The sequence below is a fragment of the Megascapheus bottae genome, chromosome 14 (genome assembly GCF_031878675.1).
Source record: "Megascapheus bottae isolate mThoBot1 chromosome 14, mThoBot2.hap1, whole genome shotgun sequence".
In the NCBI taxonomy this organism is placed as follows: Eukaryota; Metazoa; Chordata; class Mammalia; order Rodentia; family Geomyidae; genus Megascapheus; species Megascapheus bottae.
Genome location: NC_143522.1, coordinates 13,625,873 through 13,649,391, shown reverse-complemented (window position 1 = coordinate 13,649,391; position 23,519 = coordinate 13,625,873). Strand labels below are relative to the sequence as shown.

At 46.5% G+C, this 23,519-nt stretch overlaps 1 protein-coding gene across 1 annotated transcript in view; it reads right to left on the bottom strand.

The window, feature by feature from the left end:
- Nucleotides 1-23,519, bottom strand: part of Esrrb (estrogen related receptor beta) — an 87,168-nt gene that overhangs the window by 21,694 nt on the left and 41,955 nt on the right. The window contains exon 3 of the mRNA XM_090345395.1: nucleotides 8,450-8,566. Within this exon, the coding sequence (XP_090201521.1) occupies nucleotides 8,450-8,566 (117 nt within the window). The remainder of the gene's footprint in view (nucleotides 1-8,449; nucleotides 8,567-23,519) is intronic.

Below are 23,519 nucleotides of genomic sequence, written 5' to 3'. Positions count from 1 at the left end.
CCTAGAGTTGTGGCAAGTACCTTGTAACTATGAGGCAACCATCTAATGACACCTAAAGGATATCCCAGAAGAAAGAAAGAATTGACTCCTTTATGCTGTGGCTGAGAAGTCACTGTGATCAGCAAGGGCCCAAGTCCACGCCTGTGAGAAGAATCAGTCTCCCTGATTGTTGCATAAGCTGTTGGCTTCCAGAGAACTCTTAAACCTCAATAGTCTCTCTGATGCTGGGGGCTCATGCCTGTAATCCTAGCTACTCAGGAGGCCGAGATCTGAGGATCATGGTTCCCTGCAGAAAAGTCCATGAGACACTTATCTTGAATAAACCACCCTAAAATAAGCTGGAAGTAGAGCTGTGGCTCAAGAGATAGAGTGCTAGATTTGAGGGGGAAAAAAAGCTCAGGAGCAGTGCCCAGGCTGTGAGTTCAAAGACCAGGACTGGTAACAACAACAGCAATAACAAATAATCAGCAGAAAAGCTGGGTTCATGCTTGTAGGCCTAGCTACTTAAGATGCTGAGATCTAAGGATCTTGGTTCAAAACCAGCCCCAGAGACTCTTATCTCCAAATAACCGGCAAAAAGCTAGAAGTAGAGATGTGGCTCAAGAAGTAGAGGGCAGCTAGCAGTGAAAAGGCCAAGCAAAATAATAGAATAAATAAATAAATAAATAAATAAATAAATAAATAATTGTGGATAACAAACAGTAAGTTCAATATTCACTGTTATTCAAATTGCTTTAACCTTGAAGATGTTCTGATCCTGACATGGTCCAGTGGTATATTATTCTCTAGCTGCACAAAGTGACACACTGGGGGATACATGAGGTCACTGTAACATCTCACAGCTGCAACTGAGTCTACAGTGATCTCAAAACAAAAAGTTCATGAAAAACGAATTTTTTTAATCCTGGGTGGAAAATCAAATGGTGCAACTGTTGGTAGTACACAATCTTGTTTTCTTTGCTGCCAGAGTGAAATCTATGTATCATTTGACTTGGTAGTTCTACTCCTAGTTAGATACCCAAAAGAACTGCAAGGTGGGGTTACAAGAATGGATTAGTTGGTAGAACAGTGAACAAAGTGTCAGGTACTAAGCTCAAGTACCAGTCTCACAAGCAATAACAACAGCAACAAATAGACGTGTAAGTAGTGAGCCAGGTGCAGTGGCTCACACCTGTAAAAGTAGCTACTCAGGAGGCTGAGATCTGAGGATCGGGGTTCAAAGCCAGCCCAGGCATTAAAGACCATGAGACTCTTACCTCCAATTAAGCATTAGAAAACCGAAAGTGGCACTGTGGCTGGAGGAGTAAGGCAGCAGCCTTAAACTGAAGAGTTCAGGGACAGTGCCCAGGCCCAGAGTTCAAGCCCTACGACTCACACACAACACAAAAAAATGTTTAAGCAGTGAGCCTGGTGTTAGAGAGCTTGCCTAGCATGTACAAGGACATGGTTCTGATCGCTCACAGTGAAAAAATTAAAGAAGCCAGGAGTTTGGCCTAGTCGTAGAGTGCTTGCCGAGCATACAGGAAGAACTGGGTTCAATTCCTCCATACCACATACATAGAAAAAGCTGGAAGTAGTGCTGTGGCTCAAGTGGTAGAGCTCTAGCCTTGAGAAAGACCAAGGACAGTGCTCAGGCCCCTGAGATCAAGCCCTAGGACTGGCAAAAAAAAATAAAATAAAATAAAGAAAAGACATTGAAAACAGGAATTTGAACAGATATGTATATGCCGGGATTTACTGCAGTACTATGTACAATAGCCAAAAGGTAGAAACAGCCTCAGCAACCATGAATGTGGATAAATAAACACAATATATACATGTAACACTACATAGTCCTAAGAAGGGTTCTGCTATCTGTTACAATATGAATCAAATTGTAAGAGTGCTATGCCACACTAAAATAAAAATAGACACCAAAGGACAAAAATTCCCTTTAATTAAGTATCTGGGACAGTCAGATTGTTTGTTTTGCCAGTCCTGGGGCTTGAACTCAGGGCCTGGGCACTTGGACTTTTGCTCAAGGTTAGTGCTCTGCCACTTGAGCCACACTGCCACTTCTGGCTTTTTCTGTGTATGTGGTAAAAAGGAATTGAATCCAGGGCTTTGTGCATGCTAGGTGAGCACTCTACCACTAGGCTATGCTCCTGGCCCGGACAGTCAAACTCTGAGACCGACTGGATGGAATGTGTGGCAGCCTGGGGAGAGGAAGAGCAAAGCAGGATGAGGAGTTGGCTTTAAATGGGTAGTATTACCATTTAGGATGGTGAAAACCTTTTCCAATAGAGATAAGGGTTAGAAAATCTGAACACACTTATTGATACTAAGCTGAATTGACCCTGAACTAAATACTTAAATGGATTTTGCAGATTTTGATCTTGGTGTTTCCCTGTTGAGATAAAATCTTAGCTATAGCTCTGGCTGGTCTTCAACTTGATCCTTCTTCCTAAGACTATGAACCACTAGATAACAGAAGTAATCCTGGGCTTAGAATGTTTTGGTTTTGGCCACATGCTGATGGCTCTGGTGGCTCTGGCCTGTAATCCTAGCTACGCAGGAAGAGGCTGAGATCTGAGAATCTGGTTCAAAGCCAGCCCAGGCAGGAATGCCCATGAGACTAATTTCCCATTAACCATCTAAAACCTGGAAGTGAAGCTATCTCTCAAAGTGGTGGAGCATTAGCCTTGAGTAAGTATGCTCTGGGACAGTGTCCAGACCCTGAGTTCTAGGCCCACAACAAACCAAAAAATGTTTTGTCTTTCTTTTTTGGATTTTCTTTTTTCAGTCTGGGACCAGTGGCTCACATTTGTTTTCTCAGGAGGCTGAGATCTTAGAACGGTAGTTTACAGCCAGCCCAGGCAGGAGAGCTCTGGAGAATATCTCTAACTAAGCACCATAAAAGCCAGAAGTAGAACTGTGGTTCAGGTGATGGGGTCCTGGTTTTGTGCTTAAAAGCTCAGGAAACAGCAGGGCGTGGTGGCTCACACCTGTAAGCCTAGCTACTCTGGGGGCTGAGATCTGAGAATTGGGATTTGAAGGCAGCCCAGATAAGCAAGTCTGTGAGATTTGCCTTGGGTTCAAGCTCCAGGACCTATACATGCACACACACGCACACACACACACACACACACACACACACACACACACACACACGTGCACACACACACACACACACACACTACACACACTTCTTAGATTAATTGAATTTAAGACAAAATGTATGAACTTTGTAGCAAAATATGTAGCAAGCATTCAATAGTACCTGTTTTTTTTTTTTTTTTTTTCATTTAGTAGGTCATGGGGCTTAAACTCTGGGCCTGGGCGCTGTCCCTTAACTCTAGCTCAAGGCTACCATCATACCCCTTGAGCCATAGGGCAAGTTTGTTTTCTGGTAATTAACTGGAGATGAGTCTCCCCTTCTTTAGTGCCTGGGCTGGTTCTGAACCAAGATCCTCAGATCTCAGCCTCCTGAGTAGCTAGGATTACAGGCATGAGCCACCATGCTAGTTGTTTTTTTTTTTGGCCAGTCCTAGGGTTTGAACTTGGGACCTGAGCACTGTTCTTGGTCATTCTCAAGGCTAGAGCTCTACCACTTGAGCCATAGCACTACTTGTGGCATTTTTCTACATATGTGGTACCAAGGAATCAAACCTGGGTCTTCGTGCATACTATTCAAGCACTCTACCACTAGGCCAAACTCCTGGCCCATCAATAGTACCTTCTTGTTCTTCATCAGAGCACTTGCTGAATTGATAGTACCAAGATTCTGACCTTTGTTCATAATAAAAGCAAAATCATTCCCACTGACCCCTCCTTTCTTCTTATTTTTCCCCATAAGCTGGATGAGATCCCAGTCTTTTAAAAATAGTCAAATGTGCAGGGCATAAGCCTCTGAGGCCAGTTTAAGTTTCTTCCAGGCACTAAAAATAACCAGAAAAAATTCTTCAGAGCATGGCCCTACACCTGACCTGGGCCTGGCCTGGTGCCCCGGCTCTTTCCTCATCTGCCTATAAAAGGTTTAGTCAGGAGGAGACACCTCAAAACCAGAGTTCTTTCCAAGCTATTTTCCAATGGGGGTGTGGGGAGGGCAGGCAGGGCCCACAGGCCTTGCAGGAAGGGTGTTTATGGTCAAGATTTTTCTCTTTTCCTATCCAGAACTCATGCCCAGCATGAGTTCAGAAAAGGCTGAAAGTGGTGCCGTGCTCAAGTGGTAGCACACTGGCCTTAAAAAGGCCCAAGGACAGTGTCCAGGCCCTGAGTTCAAGCCCTAGGACTGCCAAAAAAAAGAGAGGAAAAAAATATATAATATGGATAACATACATATATATTATATATGTGATAAAAATCAATCTTCTAACACGATGAAGAATATCAATCTCAAATAAGTGAGCAACATGAAAACTCTATGGTATAACTAACCCTAGCAGCCAGCATCCCTAAAGATGGGAAACAAGGGCAGGTACTGTGGCTCATACCTATAATCCTGTCTACTCAGGAGGCTCAGATCCGAGGATTGTGGTTCAAAGCCAGTCAGGCAGGAAAGTCCATGAGATCTCCAGTTAACCACCAGAAAACCAGAAGTGGAACTGTGGCTCAATGTAGTAGAGTGCTAGCCTTGAGCTGAAGAGCACAGGGACAGCATCTGAGTGTCAGAGTTCAAGTCCCATGACTGAACAGACCAAAAAAAGAAGATGGAGCACAAGATGAAAATGACCACCACTGTCATTCTTATTTACAGAGGAGAAAATAGAGGCTTTCTAAGCTTAAGCAACATATCTAAAGAGCTGGTAAAATGGTGAAGCTGGAGCTTTATTTATTTAGCCAGTCTTGGGGCTTGAACTCAGGGTCTGGGCACTGTCCCTGAGCTTCTGCTCTACCATTTGAGCCAGAAAACCACTTCTGGCTTTTTCTGTTTATGTAGTACTGAAGAATTGAATCTAGGGCTTCATGCTTGCCTTACTCTACCACTAAGCCACATTTCCAAGCCTAGCTAGGGCTTTTTACCACATCTAAATGATCTATTATCCAAAGTGCCACATGTGCAGAGAGTGAACAGTAAGAGGGTTGACAGATAGGAACATCTGTCTTCCTCCATTAACACTTGTCCATCCAGAGGTCATGGCACAGAAGGCTCAGAGCACATGGCAAGCCCTCAGGAATGGTTCCACAAGAAGGGAGGGGAGCCCAGTGAGGCATGAATGGAAGATAGAAAGTACAGGATCCAAACCTCTGTTAAGAGTTTTCAGGCTGTAGTTCAATGTTATTTTCTGAAGTGCTGCCAAGCTGGTTTGTTTCAAAACAGGAATGTATTTCAGAAAAGACAAAGAATTTCTAAAGACAACTCATCTCTCATTCTCTTTCTTCATGCACAGGGCCAGATAAATGGTATTTCTGGCCTGGGCTGGAGGCACATTCCTCTGTAAGTACAAAACCATTAAAGCCCATGCAGCAGAAACATGATCAGGGCCTCCTTTTAATTTCCTGACATGAGCTGGCCACTAACCCAATTATCTAGAATCCCCCAAGGAGCCCTCCGCCTTCCCAACAAGCACAAAGAGAGAGTGAGCATATTGCATGGATGCAGGCCCAGCTCTCACTGAAATCAAATATCTTTTAGAAAACACTTGGGGAGTGAGAGCAGTGGGGCAGGGGCTATGTGGAGAGGCTCATGGCTGGTAAGAGGGAGAAGGGAAGGTGAAGAACACGGGGACAGGCTGACTAAGAAGATGCTCGAATCTCAGAGCTATGCCAAACACTTGGGAAGCCCCTATGAAATGTAGCACACGAACCCAGATGCTGGCGGCTCATAGCTGTAAACCTACTTAGGAGACTGAGATCTGAGGATCACGATTCAAACCAGCCTGGACAGAAAAGTTGGTAAAACTCTTATCTCTAATTAATGAACAAAACAGCCAGAAATAGAAGACTCAAAGACCAAGGGGCAGCCTGAACCCCAAGTTCAAACTTCAGTACAGTACAAAACAAACAAACAAAAAATAGAAAAGTAGACCATGAATATCATCTCTGTTGCACAAGCTGCCCTGAAGTTCCAAGCAGTGTGCAGAGAGCTACAGAGGACATATACTTAGTCAGCTCTGAAACTCTGAGACTAAGGAAGCCTTTCCTACGTCCAACTTCTTTCTCAGTCATTGCTGGGCCCCTAAACCACTGAACAGTCTTTCAGATGATTTTAGGAAAGGAAGGAAGTCACTAAAGAGCTTGAGCTGCTGCACAATAGCAGTTCAGACTCCAGATGATGGGGAAAAAAGAGAACAGTGTCCTGGTCTGAGACTCAGGTCCCCAGGTCAGAGTCCACTATGGAACCGTCACTCATGACACAGCTGCAGAAAGGGTAAGGTCTTAAGAGTGACTTAGGAAACGGGATGGCTTATAGCTGTCATCGTACTTACTCTGGAAGCAGAGATCTGTGGATTATGGTTCAAAGTGAACGCAGAAAAGCCCCTGAGACTCTTTATATTAACTAATCACACAAAAAAAGTCTGAAGTGGAGCTGCGGCTCAAGTGGTAGCATGCTAGCTTTGAGCAAAAGAAGCTCAAGGACAGTGTTCAGGCCTTGACTTTAAGCCCTAGGACCAGCATGGGTGTGCACGTGTGTGCACACACAAACATATGTTCACATATGCAAGCATGCAGAACTGACTTGGGGAAGGCAGAGAGAGGGTGGAGCCCAGGCTGGTATGGGAGCTATGCCAGGAGGGATACCCAAACAAAAGAAAGCTGGAGCCAGAATAGTTATCAAGAGAGTCCTCTGCCTGGCAGGGACCCAGGCTACTGAGTGAAGTCTGCTTCTCCTGAGGGGACTGGTCCCTGCAGAGCCCCAGATCTCAGGACCTCACCAAGGCTCCATGGGGACGCACACTGAGCCAGGTGCTCAGCCTCCCCCCAACCCCAGGAAACTATGTGTCATCTTTCCCATTGTGGATTTAGACATGCCAGAACTGGAGGGGTGGGCAAGAGATTATTCTGGTGACCATCCTTCCTCTTGCAGGCAGAATTCTCTAGCCCAACTCAGGAGTAGCATATCTGCCCAGGATGCTGGCCGCAACTCCATCAATCTCAAGGCTATTGAAGATGTGTGACAGGGGCTGCCCCAAAGAAATTCCTGTGCACCACAATGACAGTTTGAGGGTTGAGGGGAGCTGGACCCAGAGCTTCTGCTCTGTGCTGTGAGGGATGTAGGTGGGTAGAGAGGATGGCTACTCAGAGGTGACTAAATGAAAAACACAGTACCAAGCTCCAGAATACCATCACACCTACATGCAATCTTTTGTGTGTGTGTGTGTGTGTGTGTGTGTGTGTGTGTGTGTGTGTGTGTGTCTGTGTGTGTGTCTGTGTCTGTGTGTCTGTGTGTCTGTGTGTCTCCTAGCTGGGGCTTGAACTCAGAGCTTCTCTGCTCTCACGTGGTTTTTTTGTTCAAGATCGGTATTCTCCCACTTGAGCCATGCCTCTAGTTCTGTGAAATCTGTCTTTCTAACGAGCATTACCTCAATCTACCCCGCTTTGTTTTTAATCCTTTCAAGTCATTATTCATCACAACACTAGGGGATTGAACTCAAGAGTTTTGTCCTCACTAGGCCAAGCAGCCCTTTTCACCATGATTGCTTTTTGAATAGGGTCTTATATATATGTTCAGTTGAGCACGAACCACATCCCTCCTATTTATACTTCTTGTGTAGATGGCACCATCAAGCTACCACACTCAGCATTAACTGGTAGAAATGGCATCTCCCAAACTTTGTGCCTAGTCTGGTCTCAATAACAATAATTCTGATCTCCATCTCCCAAGTAGCTAGGGTTATAGGCATGAGCCACACCACCAGTGGGCATGTTTCACTTAGCACATACAGGTAGTAACGCTTAGTTACTACCTGTGGCTGTGGTTGCCATACCAGACAGTGCAAATCTAAGTGAAAAAACAGGGATAAAAAGGAAGAAGAAGAAAAGGATAGGAAGACAGGAAGAGGAACAAGGGAAGCATTCACCAGAAAAGAGTCATGTCCTGTTTCCTTCTCCCACCCTTACCCCTGCTAACCCAGAAAACTAGTCTCCTCTGCAGGAGAGAAAGTCCTTCCCGGGGCCAAAGGTATGGTATTTACTTATCACTCTATGCCTTAACACCTTCCACCCCCAAATCCTTAAGGAGCACTGACAGTGGGTAGAGAGAGGCCTGCTCCAAAGGAGGATTTCTGAGAGTGAGTGACAAGCCAAGAGCTGTCCCTCTCCCAGGAGATGACAGGTGCCTAGACTGTGGGAAGGCGGCTAATGTGTTGGAGAGATGTCAGAAGCCAGATGACCTTGAAGGGCGGATGTGACCTGTGCTTCCCCTTGTGCTTCAAGGGGAAGCACAAGGGCCTGAAACTCCCCAGTGAGAAGAGCTAAGCTCACCCCTACCTGGCAGCAGGTAAGGTCTTAGCATAGGAGAGCTTCTTACCCTCCTTTAGCATCCCCACTTTCAGACATTTCATGAAGCGGCAGGCCTGGCAGGATTTGCGCCTCCGTTTTGTGATCTCACACTCATTGGTGGCCGGGCAGCTGTACTCGATGTTTCCTGCAACACAGAGAGGGAGGGTTACCAGATGCCTGCAGTCCAGGGGCAAACTGGCCTCAGCTACAACTTCCCCTGCTGGGGTTCCAAACCAGGAGGGTGGCTGTTTGTCTGAATGTTTCAGAATCTTCCCTGCAGGGACTTCAGGCCGGAAGGTTGGAGGTCCAATAGCCATTAGGAAAAGCACTCCATCAGCATGGGTGGCAAATTTACTGTGCTGGCAGTTTTTATCCCAGGAAGACCAAAGGCCTTGTGCAAACCATCAGACCTCCTACCCTCCAGTCTCCAGCCTAGGACCTCCTGTTGCTGGGGAAAGCTTCATGGACATTCAGCCCACAGCAGTCAGGGTCTGGATTCTGCACTGGAGAAGCCTCACGCCACCCAGTTTTGCTGGGTTCTATTCCTCGGTACCACATACATAGAAAAAAGCCAGAAATGGTGCTGTGGCTCAAGTGGTAGAGCTCTAGCCTTGAGAAAGCTCAAGGACAGTGCTCAGGCCCTGAGTTCAAGGCCCAGGACTGGCAAAAAAAAAATCACTTTTCTTCACCTTTCTCTCATCTAGTCTTGGCTTGCTCATCTGTGCAAGTGCACCTTCCACACCAAAGATTTGAACAGGACATTGCCTAGGAAGTTGCTTTAAAGAAAATTATAGGGCCAGAAATGTGGCTTAGTGATAGAGTGTATGCATGAAGCCCTGGGTTCAATTCCTCAATACCAACATAAACAGAAAAAGCTGAAAGTTGCACTGTGGCTCAAGTGGTAGAGTACTAGCCTTGAGCAAAAGAAGCTCAAGGACAGTGCCCAGGCCCTGTGTTCAAGCCCAGGACTGGCAAAACAAACAAACAAAAAAAGTACTGGAGCCGGCAAGGTGGCTCATAACCTACAATCCTAGCTACTCAGGCGCCTGACATCTGATGGCAGTTCAAAGCCAGCCCAGGTAGTAAAGGTGAGACTCTTAGCTCCAATTAAACACTAGAAAATGGGAAGTAGGGCTGTGGCTACAGGTGTAAGGCATTAGCCTTGAGCTAAAAAGCTCAGGGACAACACCCAGGCTCAGGGGTAGGGCTGTAGCCTCGAGCTGAAAAGCTCAGGGATAGCACCCAGGCCCAGAGTTCAAGCCCCATGACCCACAAAAAAAAAAAAAAGGTGCTAGAGCAGATTGAAGTGGCTCATGACTGTAATCCTAGCTATTCAGGAGGCTGAGACCTGAGGGTTGCAGTTCAAAGCCAACCAGGGCAACAGACATCCAGGAAACACATCTCCAATTAACCAGCAAAAAGCCAGAAGTGGAGGGGTAGCTAAGTGGTAGAGTACCAGACTTCAGTGAAAAAGCTGACAGTGTGAGTGCAATATCCCAAGTCCAAGCCTCACTGTATGTGCATGCACACATGTACACACATGCAAAGTAAAATATGGACAAGGGACAGAGCCCTATAGAGTGCTTTTCTACAAGGATAAAAGGCCATGGGTTCAACTCCCCGCATCACCCCCAAAACAACTGGATACAGATTCAAGCAGCAGAATGCGTGCCCAGCAAGCAGGAGGCACTGAGTTCAATCCCCGGGGCCAAGAAAAGACAGCCAAGGGGCTAGTTAATGTGAGGTGAGCCTCTGATAAGGACAGTTGGTTTTCTGTGGCGGAGGGGATTTGTGATGAATTTTACAGTCATTCAAACAGGTTATAAAGTCACTACCAGAAGGCCAGCTCCAGGTTCTCAGGGGGTGGGGAGACACCTGAAGGTTTTGTATGCTGCTCACCAAACTCTAGCAGTACCTGGAAAGCCCAGGGGAAAGCCCCGGAGATGCCATGGAAGATCAAACACACACACACACACACACACACACACACACTTCCCCGATGAGAACCCCAGTATCACAGAGTGCTTCGGGGCAGTGTGACAAGCCAGGCCTCAAGAGATTTAGCCTGACCTTCAATGCTCTTTTCAGGGCCTGCTCCTGGGAGCATACTCATTCCCTTCAGAGTGGCTTAACCAATCTGTGCCAATAACACTCCTGGTGCTGGAAGCCAAGGCGATAGGGTGCCAGGTCTCTCATCATAGATACCCACCTTGGAAGGACAGAGAGAAACTGCCTGCCCTTGGAATCCAACTACTTGACAATAACAGTTGCTAGGGATAATAAGGAGGCATTGGCAGCTCCCACTATTACTCAGGAGGCCGAAATCGGAGGTTCCTAGTTCGAAACCAGGCTGGGCTGGAAAGTCTATGAAACTCTTCTCTCCAGTTAACCACCCAAAAGCAGGATGTGGAAGGTGGCTTAAGTGGTAGGGTACAAACTTCGAGCAAAAAAAATAAAAAATAAAAAAACACTAAGGGAGAATGTGAGGGGTCCTGTGCACATGGACACACACACACACACACACACACACACACACACACACACACACACACTAGCTAGGAGTTTCTATGAACTGCTTTCTGCATGAACTATGGGCTCCCTCAGTCTTCACCACACCCTGAGTGGACACATTGCTACCCAAGACACAGGAGCTTATATTATAGTGATTGGCAATGCTGCCCTCAAAGACAGCCCCCTGTTGCTGACCTGGCGGCTGAGATGGTGTGCTGCAGACATCTACCAGACTTTCTAGGAACAAGCCAGATTCCTGTCACCAGTGACAAAATGTCTAAAGGAGTCACATCGCAGGGCTTGACTTACCCTCAAGGGGAATCCAGGGGCATTACAGCAACTTGGGGCTTCCCAGGAGGGGCTAGAGGTCACCCTGTCTGTTGGAGGATAGGAAGGGATGGCAGTTCTGTGCCACTCCACCAACTTCTACAAATCTAACTATTAACTTTTATTCGTGTGTGTGTGTGTGTGTGTGTGTGTGTGTGTGTGTGTGTGTGTGTGTGTATGCCAGTTCTGGGGCTTGAACTCAGAGCCTGGGTACTGTCCCGAGCTTCTTTTGGGTTATCACTCTACACCTGAGCCACAGCATCACTTCTGGGTTTTTTTGTTTTTGTTTTTTTGGAGTTTTTTGGCCAATCCTGGGCTTGAGCTCAGGGCTTGCGCACTGTTCTTGGACTTTCTCAAGGCTAGCTTTCTACCACTTGAGCCTCAGCACCACTTCTGGCTTTTTTCTATGTATGTGGTAACGAGGAATGGAACCCGGGTCTTCGTGCATGCTAGGCAAGCACTCTACCACTAGGCCAAACTCCTAATCCCATGTGTTTTTCTGTTTATGAAGTACACAGGAATTGAACCCAGGGCTTTATACATGATAAGCAAGTACTCTACACTAAGCCACATTCCCAAACCTTCTTTTTCTTTCTTTTAGGTACTGGGGTACCTCATGCTTTCCTTAGGCCTCACTTGGTAGGTGAATGCTCCTACCACTGAGTCATGTCTTTAGCCCTGCTTTGAGCTGGTTATTTTGAGCTGGCCTGAACTACCATCCACCTATCTGTGGCCTTATCATTGGCAGATGACAGGCATGGGCCACTAAGCCCAGCTTATCTGAGCTGATATGGGATCTCTCAGACTCCTCAGTCCTGGCTACCCTAAATGAGGATCTTCTCCTCAGCTTCACAGGTAGCTTAGGATAACAGAAACCACTCCCTCCCTGTGCCTCCCCAACCCATGCTAGCCAGGCCCAGGCCCCACCTGGGGAAGTATTCCCCCTCTACTGACTAGGCCCCACCCCTGCCCCCTGCCTGTACTCTAACTGGCTGGTCCACCCAGGCTAGCTCCTGTGGGCAACAAAATTCCTGACACCCAGAAGGTGTTCAGTACATGCTGAGAGCTAACTTGGGCCATCTTACAAATATGAGTACAGTATGGGGGCAAATGCCTATCATCCTAGTGCTTGAGAGGAATAAGTCTCTGGAAATTGCCAGTCCTGGGGCTTGAACTCAGGGCCTGAGCACTGTCCTTGGGCTTTCTCAAGGCTAGAGCTCTACCACTTGAGCCACAGCACCACTTCCAGCTTTTTCTATGTATGTGGCACTAAGGAATCAAACCCAGGTCTTTGTGTGTGCTAGGCAAGCATTCTGCCACTAGGCCAAACTCCCAGCCCTGGAGTACCATTCTTGACTCTGTACGTGCATGAGAGAGAGAGAGAGAGAGAGAGAGAGAGAGAGAGAGAGGGGGAGAGAGTGCGTGTACATGCACACACATATTGTAATTGTACTCATTTTTGTCCCTTTCAATTTGTTTTATGGTCCCAGCGGCTGGCTGCCAGCAAAAGCAGGCTGGAGGCCTTGTCTTGTCATTTCTGTAAGTGCCTCGTCGATAAAGTGATGAGATTAGTTCATCACAGTCCCTGTGGTCTCAAGGGGAGTCTAGAAGAGCTCAAGAACAGGGAGGGGGCATTGGAAGCACACAGACACCCGTGCAGACCCTGGGCCAACTCTGGTATGGCAAGTTTGGGGGTATGCCCACACGAGACAGGGACATAGCCGATGGCTAGCATTAGTTCAGAGTTCTCGTCTGGAAGCATGTCCAGCACTGACATGTGAAGACACCACATGGCTTCCTCTGCCATAAAACAGATACTGTTTCCATCCCAGAGAGCTGAAAGATGTACCAAGCAGGTCAGGAAGCTGAGTTTTCATGGCTACACAGGAAGCTGACAAGTAAGGATGGAGATTCAAACACATCCCTGACAGAAAAGTCCATGACACTTTTACCTCTAGCTAACCATCAAAACAGATGGAAGTAGAATGCTAACCTTGAGCAAGGAAATCTCAAGGGCAGTGCCCAGGCCTTGAGTTAATGCCAGGGCCCCTCCCCCTCCACACACTGGCATCTGAAGCTAGAGGAGAAAGGAACAAACACCCAGAACCTGCCCCTGACTGCTGGGGACCTTGAGACACCACCAAGTCTCTTTGATCCTGGGCCACCCTAAGAAGGAGATACCAGTGGCACCCCCATCAGCTGTCCAGAAATAGCTGCAGGAGAACAACACACCTGCCCAGACTCAGAGATGAGACTGCTGAGCTGACACAGCCCATGGGGACCTGTGGGCTAAGGCTGGATGACCTGGTAAGCAGCTGCTACAGAAGAGCCTTGCTCCTGGAGGACAGAGACTGCCCCTTCCACCCTGGATGGCTGAGTGTCATCTGCCCTCCAACCTCCCCTCCCTATAGCTTGATGATCTGACTCTTGACTCCTGATTCCACTTCCTTCTTGGTGTCTTGAGTGCCTTGGCTTTCTCAAACTCAACTCACTCTCTCCTCACCTGCTCCTCTCACTGTCAACCTGTCAAGGACTCCATCGAGCCTGTGACTCAGGTCAGATGCTGAGCAGGCACCCTGCACCCTCCTGCTCTACTCCTAAGGCCTTTTTATCCTGCTTCCTTCTCATGCTGCAGCAGCCCCTAACTCCTCGCCGTTAGCCTCCACCACCTCCGCTTCTTTTTCAGGCTGCCTTCCATTACCCCTAAAGGGGACATAAGGTTTCTACCTGAGCAAACCCAGATAGATGGCCTCTGGTCTACCACAGCACACAGCACACACACATACACAAACACACACACCAGTGAGTGTATAACTACCAAGAAATCTGATGAAGGTTGGTAGATGGTTTTTTTTTGGTTTGGTTGGTTTTTTGTTTTTTGGGAGTTTTTTTTTGCCAGTCCTGGGCTTGAGCTCAGGGCCTCAGCACTGTCCTTGGATTTTCTCAAGGCTAGAGCTCTATCACTTGAACCACAGCACCACTTCTGGCTTTTTCTTTGTATGTGGTACCGAGGAATCGAACCCAGGTCTTTGTGCATGCTAGGCAAGCACTCTATCACTAAGCCACATTCCCAGTCCAGATGTTATTTTAATAATAAAATTCCAATAATGAGCCAGGTGCCGGTGACCTATGCTAGCTACTCAGAGGACCGAGATCTGAGGATCATGGTTCAATGCCAGCCCAGACAACAAAGTTTGTGAAACTCTAATCTCCAACTACCCAGAAAAAGCTGAAGTATCACTGTGGCTCAAGTGGTAGAGGGCTAGCCTTGAGCACAGAGAGGCTTAGGGACAGAGCATAGGCCTAGGACTTGAAAAAAAAATGTTCAATAATGAAACCAGGTGTCTGGACTCACACCTATAATCCTAGCTACTCAGGAGGCTGAGATCTGAGGGCAGGAAAGTCTGTGAGACTCTTATCTCCGAGTAACCATCAAAACTAGAGCGGTTTCACAAGCTCAAGAGGTAAGGCTCAAACCTCAGTAAAAATGCTAAAGAACAAGCTGGGTGTGGTGGTACCGTGGTTCATGCCTAGAATCGTAACTACTCAGGAGGCTGAGATCTGAAGATTGTGGTTCAAAGCTTGCCAGGGCCCTAAAGAACATGAAACTCTTATCTTCAATCAACCACTAGAAAACAGGAAGTGAGGCTATGGCCCAAAGGTAGGGCAGTAGCCTTGAACTGAAGAGCTCAGGAACAGCTCCCAGGCCCAGAGTTCAAGCCCCCTGACCCACCAAAAAAAAAAAAAAAGCTAAGGGACAATATCCAGGCCAGGAGCAGGCCATGAGTTCAAGCCCCAGTGCTGGCACAAAGGGAAAAAAAAGAAAGAAAGAACGAAAGAAAGAACGAAAGAAAGAACGAAAGAAAGAAAGAAAGAAAGAAAGAAAGAAAGAAAGAAAGAAAGAAAGAAATAGAAAACGTAAGGAAAGTTTCAAAAAAGCTTCCAATAATGAATAAACAAGGAAAAGCCAGGTGGTGCCACTGAGAGATGTTCAGAAAAACACAAACCTAGAACAAATGAGGTACTTTCAACTCCTCCCAGCCCCCACCCCAACAGGTCTATCTCCCTGCACCACTCCAACTTCAAAAGCTTTCCCAGTAGAGCTGTTTTCAAAGTAGAACATGCTTCAATCCCAGTGAGAAAAGGGCTGGACAATTGTAATCAGATTGAGGCCAATCTAAAGGGTCTCACGTGCTAAGCAGCAGGCTAGGGGTAGGGTAGGGCTGGCAATTTGCATTTCTAAGGAACTTCTAAAGGAAACTCTTAGCTGGGGGGGGGGTGTGTGTGGAGGGAGAACAGACTTGAAAAGCACAGCCCCTAGATGATCTCACTGGGCCCAAAGGCCCATTTGGATCTCATTCTTAAGCTTTAGGCTCTGATGCCTAACTCTCCCTGGTCTCCAGGATCTGAACTAGTCCAAACTTTCATCCATCAGCTGTCTACCCCCCTCCTCTGCCCCCTTGAACACTTCTTCCTTTTAGGTTTCTTTTCCCATGGTGGTCTTGCCAACCCATCGATCCCTGTAGCAGCCTCTGTTAAAAACCAGGAGTCCCTTCAGTTTCCATTGTGCAGCCTCTGTACTTTAAAAATTCAGTCCAGTCAGGCATGGTTGCGTTACTCAGGAGGCTGAGATCTTAGGATCATGGTTCAAAGCCAGCCTGGGCACTAAAGTGACTCATCTCCAATTGGCCACTATAAAACCAGAAATGGTGCTGTGGCTGAAGGAGTAGGGTGGTAGCCTTGAGCTGAAGAGCTCAGGGACAATTTGGGCCCACAGTTCAGGCCCCACAACTGAGAAACACACACACACACACACACACACACACACACACACACACACACACACACACTATCTCACTCAGTCCAGCCAGGCCTGCAATTCTAGATGCTCAGGAGGCTATTTGAGGATCGCTTGGAAGCCAGATTATCTCAAAGTAGCCATCAAAAAAGTCTGAAAGTGAAGCTGTGGCTTAAGTGGCAGAGCACCAGACTCAGTGAAAAAGCTAAGGGAAGTATCTTGGCCCTGCTGATTTCAAACCCTAGTACTAGCAGAAAAAAGCAAAACACAAAACAAAAGGTGGATTGTGGATCAGGCTAAACAAGCTCTGGATGTCACTTGGCTTACACATCGGCCCCATGCTGCCTTGTACCCTGCCTGTGTCTCCAAAGAGAAATTGTGAGCTGCTCTCCTTTGCTCCCTCAGTGCCCTTCAGATAGCTAAAGCTCTGTAGATTTGCTGGTCTCTACACAGATGAGGAAACTGAGGCCAGAGGATCTCAGTCCCTGCCCAAGGTCAGCAGCTCTGGACTGGAATCAAAACCAGATCTCACTCCCACACCACTCCTGCACTTTGTCTCAAGACTTGGGTCCCCCAGGATCCACCAGCCTTGTTCTCCAGGACAAAACGTCTGGAGGTAGTCCAAGGCAGAATAGCCCATCAATCATGCCCCTGCTTGGCTCCTTGGGGACTTTCCTTCCAGGCCTACATCCGGGCCCCAGGTGAGTAAAGGAAACACTGTGCCAGGACTCTGCCTCACTTGCTCCTCTTTGTCTTAAGTCACACACCCAGGAGGTACTTGAAGGTCTCTTCCCTAGATATATCCAGGGAAGCTGACCGGCTCCCCTTAATCAGGGAGGGGTAGAACCCCGATTCACCCACCTTCTTTCGGTCCAGCATTAACTTTGTGGTGTTAAGGATTGAATCCAAGACTCATCCTCAGCATGTGCTCCACACTGAGCCATCTTCCCAGCACTCTTAAATAAACAGGGGTTCACAGGCCAGACACCCATGGCTCCTACCCATATTCAAGGAGGTTGAAATCATGGTTCACAGCCAGCTGGGGCATGAAAAGTCTGTGAGACTCTCATCTCCAATTAACTAGCAAAAAGTCAGAAGTAGAGCTGGGAAAGTGACACTGTGGCTTAAGTGGTAGAGCACTAGCCTTGAACTGAAGAGTATAGGGACAGTGCCTAGGCCCAGTGTTCAAGCCCCACCCCACCCCCCAAAAAAAAGTGGAGCTTTAATTCAAGAGGTAGAGTACCAGCTTTGAGCAAAAAAGCTAAGGGACAACACCCAGGTCCCAAGTTCAAGTCCCAGCAGTGCTTTTCCCCCCAGAAAAGGGGTCCAGGAGTTTGGCCTAATGGTAGAGTGCTTGCCTAGCATGCCCCAAGTCCAGATTCAATTCCTTGGTACCACATACATAGAAAAAAGCCAGAAGTGCTGCTGAGGCTCAAGTGGTAGAGCTCTAACCTTGAGAAAGCCCTAGGACAGTGATCAGGCCCTGAGTTCAAGCCTCAGGACTGGCAAAAGAAAAGTAGGGGAAAATAAAACCTGAAGGAAGGGAGAAAGGAGATTAGAAACTAAGAAACTCGGGGAAGAGAAAAGGGGAAGTGGTGAGAGCATCTCTGCGGAGAGAAAGGAGGTAAACTGAGCTATGCCAGGGACAGGCAGGCATCCTGACACAAGAAGTTAACAGGAAGTAACAATGGAGTCAGCAGGTCCAATTTCAGGGAGAAGGGAGACGAGGTGAGGTAGTCTCCATTTGCAGCAGGATGCACTCACTGCTAGGCACAAGAGGTCAAGGGCTCGGGCACGGTACAGATGGGAAAATCCCTGAAGTGCATTGGAAGAGGGCCAGATTACTGCATTATCCCTCCACCAGACTCGGGCAGCCATGGCAGAGACTCCCCCTCACGGATGCAGATGCCTACTGCCCAATATTAGGAGCTGGATGTATAAGCCCAGAGGCCCAAGTACAAGCACCTTGGAGAATTAGACCAATTCATCAGAGTGCTAAGGTCACCACTTGCAGGAGACTTACAAGGGACCAAGTCACAGTAGGAAAGAAGCTCACCAGGAAAGGGGATGCTTAGTAATCAGCAGGCGACCTCCAGGCCTCAAGTCCCTTTTCTAAGGTATGATTGGTACCTTTGCCTAAACCTACCTTTCTCTCTGCCTCCAGGGCTGGCCAATCCCTGTAGAAGAGCCATCTTCTCCTTTAGATAAGTTAGTATATTCAAATTCTAGTCTGCTTCGCCTGAAGCCATTCTGTCCAGAGCCTTTCTTTCTTATCTCTGAGCTCATCTAATCTGGGTCCTATAGCCACACCTCTGAACACTCAGGAAAAATTCAGGATCTCAATTAGATCCTGAATTTTATATCAAGTAGATATAAACACTTCCGGTGCACCTAGGGGTTCACGGCCCAGAGAGTTGGGGGCTATTCAGCCTTGCAGAAGAGTGAGAGCTGTAGAGGGCTGATAGTTTTACTCTTGGCCACTAGACAACTAGTCTGTAACAACTTTGTATTCAAAGCAGTCATGAGACAATTTGTAAATGAATAAAGGTGGCTGTCTTCCAGCCCTCCTTGATTCACAAAAGCCAGCCCTTAGCCACAGGCCAGTCATAATTGTCTCATCTTTTCCAGCCTCCCCCTCTAGCCTCCCCTCCCTTTCCACCCACACTGGGCAAGCCAATCAGTGGGCTCTCAAAACGGTATTTGCAGGAGATGGACAGACTCAGGACTTTCACCCTAGGATCTATTACTAGGTAATTGTTTTTGCAATGTAAACATCCTCCAGGTATATGCTATGATTTCTGGGTTGGTTGAGCAGATTCAAAAGACTCAAAATAGAGCTAGGCCCTGGTAACTCACACCTATAATCCTAGCTACTCTAGAAGCTGACACCCAGCTATCTCAGTTCAGCGGTAGCCTAGGCAAGCAAGTCCCCAAGACTTATCTCCAATGAGCCTGTCAAAAGCTGGGACTGGAGGCATGTGGCAAAGTGACAGCTGTGAGCAGAAAAGGCCAAGTGAGAGCACCAAGGACCAAGGCCCTGGGTTCAAGCCCTAGTAGTGACAAGAAAACACCTGAGGTAGGGTGGGATCTGGTATGATTTCCAGACCCTTTCTTCCATACACTGGAAAACGAATCCTTCATTTCTATTTATGAAGAATTTTTTTAATGGCCTGGAGACTTGAGAGTGTAGCTCAGTGGAGTTGAGGGCGGGGAGGGGAGCTGTTCTCTTTGTTTGGTCCCTGATCAGGCAGGTGTTTAGGAATCTACACATGCTGGAAAATACCCATAGAATCATGGCAGTCTGGTTTTGGGGGACAGCATTCATGATCCCATTCTGTGGGTCCTCTGCACCCTACACAAAACGAGACTCAACATTAACTCATTTCTTAGATGTGTGTGTGTGTGTGTGTGTGTGTGTTTGGGTATTGTGTGTGTGTGTGTTTTGCCGTTGTTGTTGGTATAGGGCTTGAACTCAAGGCTTGGGCATTGTCCCTGAACCCTCTTGTTCAAGGCTAGCTCTCTACCACTTTGAAGCATAGTGCCATTTCCAATTTCTGGTTAATTAGAAACAAGAGTCTCACAGACTTGCCTACCATGGACTTTCCTACCACTGGCTTTAACAGTGAGTGATCTTCAGACCTCAGCCTCTTGAGTGGCTAGGATTATAGGCATGTGCCACCAGCACCTGGCTTGGCTTGTCTCTAGTTATTCTAACATAGTTTTTTTTTTTCCAGCTGTATACTTCCAAATGTTCTACAATGACATTTAGAAAGAACAAAATTTTTTTTTAAAATTTCTTAGAACAAAAGCAAAAAGTAAACTGTAAATACCAGAGCAGTCTACCTTTAGGCTTACTTTCCTTGCTCTAGAGGACAGCCACTTGCTGGTAACGAGCATGTTTGTCTTAATAACTTCTATGAAGAGGTCAGTATCCTCTTCTCAGTAAACAATAATTAAGACTGTTTACACATCTTTCCTTCAGACTCCAAACTGGCTCAGAACATTCTTAGCTACCTGGGCTCCAGTGAGGGAGTACAAACAGCAGTGAGACTACAAACAGCAGCCTTTACTTCTAGAACAATGGTATCTAGAATGCTCCATCCCCATTTAAGAATATGGGGAAAGAAAGAAAAATAAATCCAATTGTCTCCTTAAATACAATTTTCCAAACACTGATCTTGAAGATTGTTTAAGCTAATGAAACGTCACCAGTTTAGGGAGTAGTTATTTCAGTAACTTAAATTGGTTAAAACATCTCATGTAGTCAAATATTCTGATACATAAGAGCATTTGTAAGGGGTTCTCAGCTTTGTCGAGATAGGAAACGTAATTGCCATAATGTGTTCACTTAGATGCCAGGGCTTCCACAAGGTTCAAGCCAATAGAAGGCTGGCAGTTACCTAACATTCACCAGGCCTTGGATTCTATCCCTAGTGCTAAAGAAAAAGAAAAGCTGGCCCAGCCCAGGATGCATTCAAGGCTGCCCTAGAGGCTAACACAAAGGGAATACAGAGGAGTTCAATCAATATTTGCTAGGTAAAGCTGGGACTAGGACTCCGTCCAGGTGAGATGATGAACCCAAGGTGATGAACTCAAGGTCTTGAGATTTTAGGAGAAGTTGCTTTTTCCCTTTTTACCATACTTGAACTTCTACTGGAACTTGGACCTCAGCACTTCATGCTTGCTAAGCAGGTATTCTACCACTTGAGCAACATCCCAGTCCTTTACCACATTTTTAAATGCTCACCGAATCTTTATAATTAAAGTAGGTAAAATTATCTAAATCTTTTCTGTTGTTTTTGTTTTGGTATCAGTCCTGGGGCTTGAACTCAAGGCCTAGCCACTATCTCTGAGCTTCTTTTGCTTGAGATTAGTACTCTACCACTTGAACCACAAGGCCACTTCCAGGTTTTTCTGTTTACTGATACTGAGAAATCAAATCCAGGGTTTCATGCATGATAGGCAAGTACTCTACCACTAAGCCACATTCCCAGCCCCAATTATCTAAATCTTATTGGATGAAAATAATCATTGCACTGCTTTCATTAACCGTACGAAAGCTGGGCACTAGTGGCTCCAGCCTGTAATCCTTATTACTCAGGAGGCTGAGATCTGAGGATTCATGGTTTAAAGCCAGCCTGGGCACAAAAGTCAATGAGACTTTTATCTACAATGAACCACCGGAAAACCAAAAGTGGCCTTGTTGCTCAAGTGGTAGAGTATTAGTCTTGAGCTGAAGAGCTAAGGAACAGTACTCAGATTGGGGAAAAGAGGGGGAAGATATGCAGATTACAAAAGCTTTTTATTCTCTAACAGCAAATTGTGTCTGTTATCTTAGTAACAGTGTCTTAAGTGGTATTAAGGTGAAAATAATCGTTATAAACATTCATTTTTAGCACTTTCTAGGCCCCAGACAATACTCTTAAATACTTGAAATATATTAATTTCCTCTATCTTCTGACAGGGTTTAGGTGATTTAAGAATGATGTCTCAACAAAACCTAGATACATAAGGCCATACAGTGTGACGCTAAATGAAAAGACCTCTAAGATATGAAAACGAAAGCCATATAATGAGTGATTGTTGTCCTTAATGTACTATGTTATTTCTCATCTCTTTTGCTGTCCCTTGGTTATCTCATATTGTTAGAGTATTTTACTTTGTTATCTGATATATTGGATATATTTGTATTTGGTTATTTGAAATTGGATAGGGAAGGGGGGAAAACAAGATGAGGGGTGGGGGTGGGGGGAGGGAAATGGGGACCAAGACATGAGAAAGGGTATCAATGTATGTGAAGTAATACACCTTCTATCTGGTGAATGTAATGTAACCCTTCTATTAATTACAATAAAAAATATATGGAAAAAAAAGAATGATGTCTCAGGAAGTAGGGATATGGCTCAAGGGGTAAATCAGTAGCCTTGAGCTGAAGAGCTCAGGGACAGGGCCCAGGCCCAGAGTTCAAGTCCCATGACCAACAGGAAAAGAAAAAAAAAAAGATGTCTCATGCTACAGATAAAGCAAGTGAAATGAGAATCTGAGCCATCAAGCCCGCCAAGAACCCTCTGACCCACAAGGATAACCAGGCCCAATTCTTTTTTTCCTATGCCAATGCTGGCCTAGGCACTGACCCTTAGTTTTTGAGTCAAGGCTGGCACTCTTCCACTAGAACCATACCTCCACTTTCAGATTTTTGGTGCTTAAGCTCCCAGGCTTGACTGTCCAGGCTGGCTTTGAACCTTGATCTTCAGATCTCAGCCTTCTGAGTAGGATTACAAGCATAAGCTACTGGTGCCTGACTTCCAATTCTTTCTTTAAAGCATGTCCAATTCTAATGCCCTCTAGTGTTTTCATAGATTGTTCACTTGAAATTTTAGCCAATAGTTGCTAAATGAATAAACAAAATTGTGTCAGGGAAGCCCAGTCTTTTCCAAAAAACTCAAAAGGCACAGAGGGAAAAGAGAGGACCTCTCAGGACCATGGCTGAGCCTCGGAGGACAGATCGGATGGGTTGGGATGGAGTGGAATTGGAGTCCCCTGGCATTCCTCTAGCCCAGCTCAGATGTGTTGTAGTGCCAGGGGCAATCACAACACTGCTTGGTGCTTAGTAGGTGTTCAGGAGCTAAGCTGGCTGAATGTCTGGAAATGCCCCAGACCTACTACAGTAGGAACCTTACAATCACTCTGCACAGTGAACCCTGAAACTGGCCAGTGAGGTCCGCTGAATCATTACCCCCAAGTAACCAGCAGAGTAGGATAGGAAGCCACCAAGTCTTTATAAGAATGAGTCACCCCAGGGCCAGTGGAAAGAGGAAGGCAGGACTGATATGCAAATGCATTATAAAATAGCCTAAAGACAGGCCACACTAGGAACTGACATAGCTAATTCCCTCCCCCAAGAGCACAAGCCTTCAACAAGGCAAAATAGTCAGGTCTCATGTGTGCAATTAAAGAAGAGAAAAACAAGGGTTTGCCCCCAAGAGGCTAGCTAGCTGGAGCCTGTAATCCTAGCTACTCAGGAGGCTGAGACCTGAAGATCTAAGTTCAAAGCCAGCCCGGGCACAAAAGGACTGGGGGCTCTTATTTCCAGTTAACATCTAGAAAATGGGAAATGAGGCTATGGCTCAAGGGTAGGGCGGTAGCCTTAAGCTGAAGACCTCAGGGACAACGCCCAGGCCCAGGCCCAGGTGCAGGGCGGTAGCCTTGAGCTGAAGACCTCAGAGACAGCACCCAGGCAGCGTTCAATCCCCAGGACCCACCCAAAAAAAAAAAAGAAAAGAAAAGAAAAAGAAAGGCTGGAGGCATGGCTCAAGGCGGTACAGTGCTTTCCTAGCAAACTTAATCCTGCCAACTAGTTTACACTGGGGCAAAGCAAATAATGCTATTTTTATTCCAGAAAAATAAGCTTCTAAGGGGCACACATTTTAGTGTACTCTCCGTTCAGGTGAGAGACCCCCCC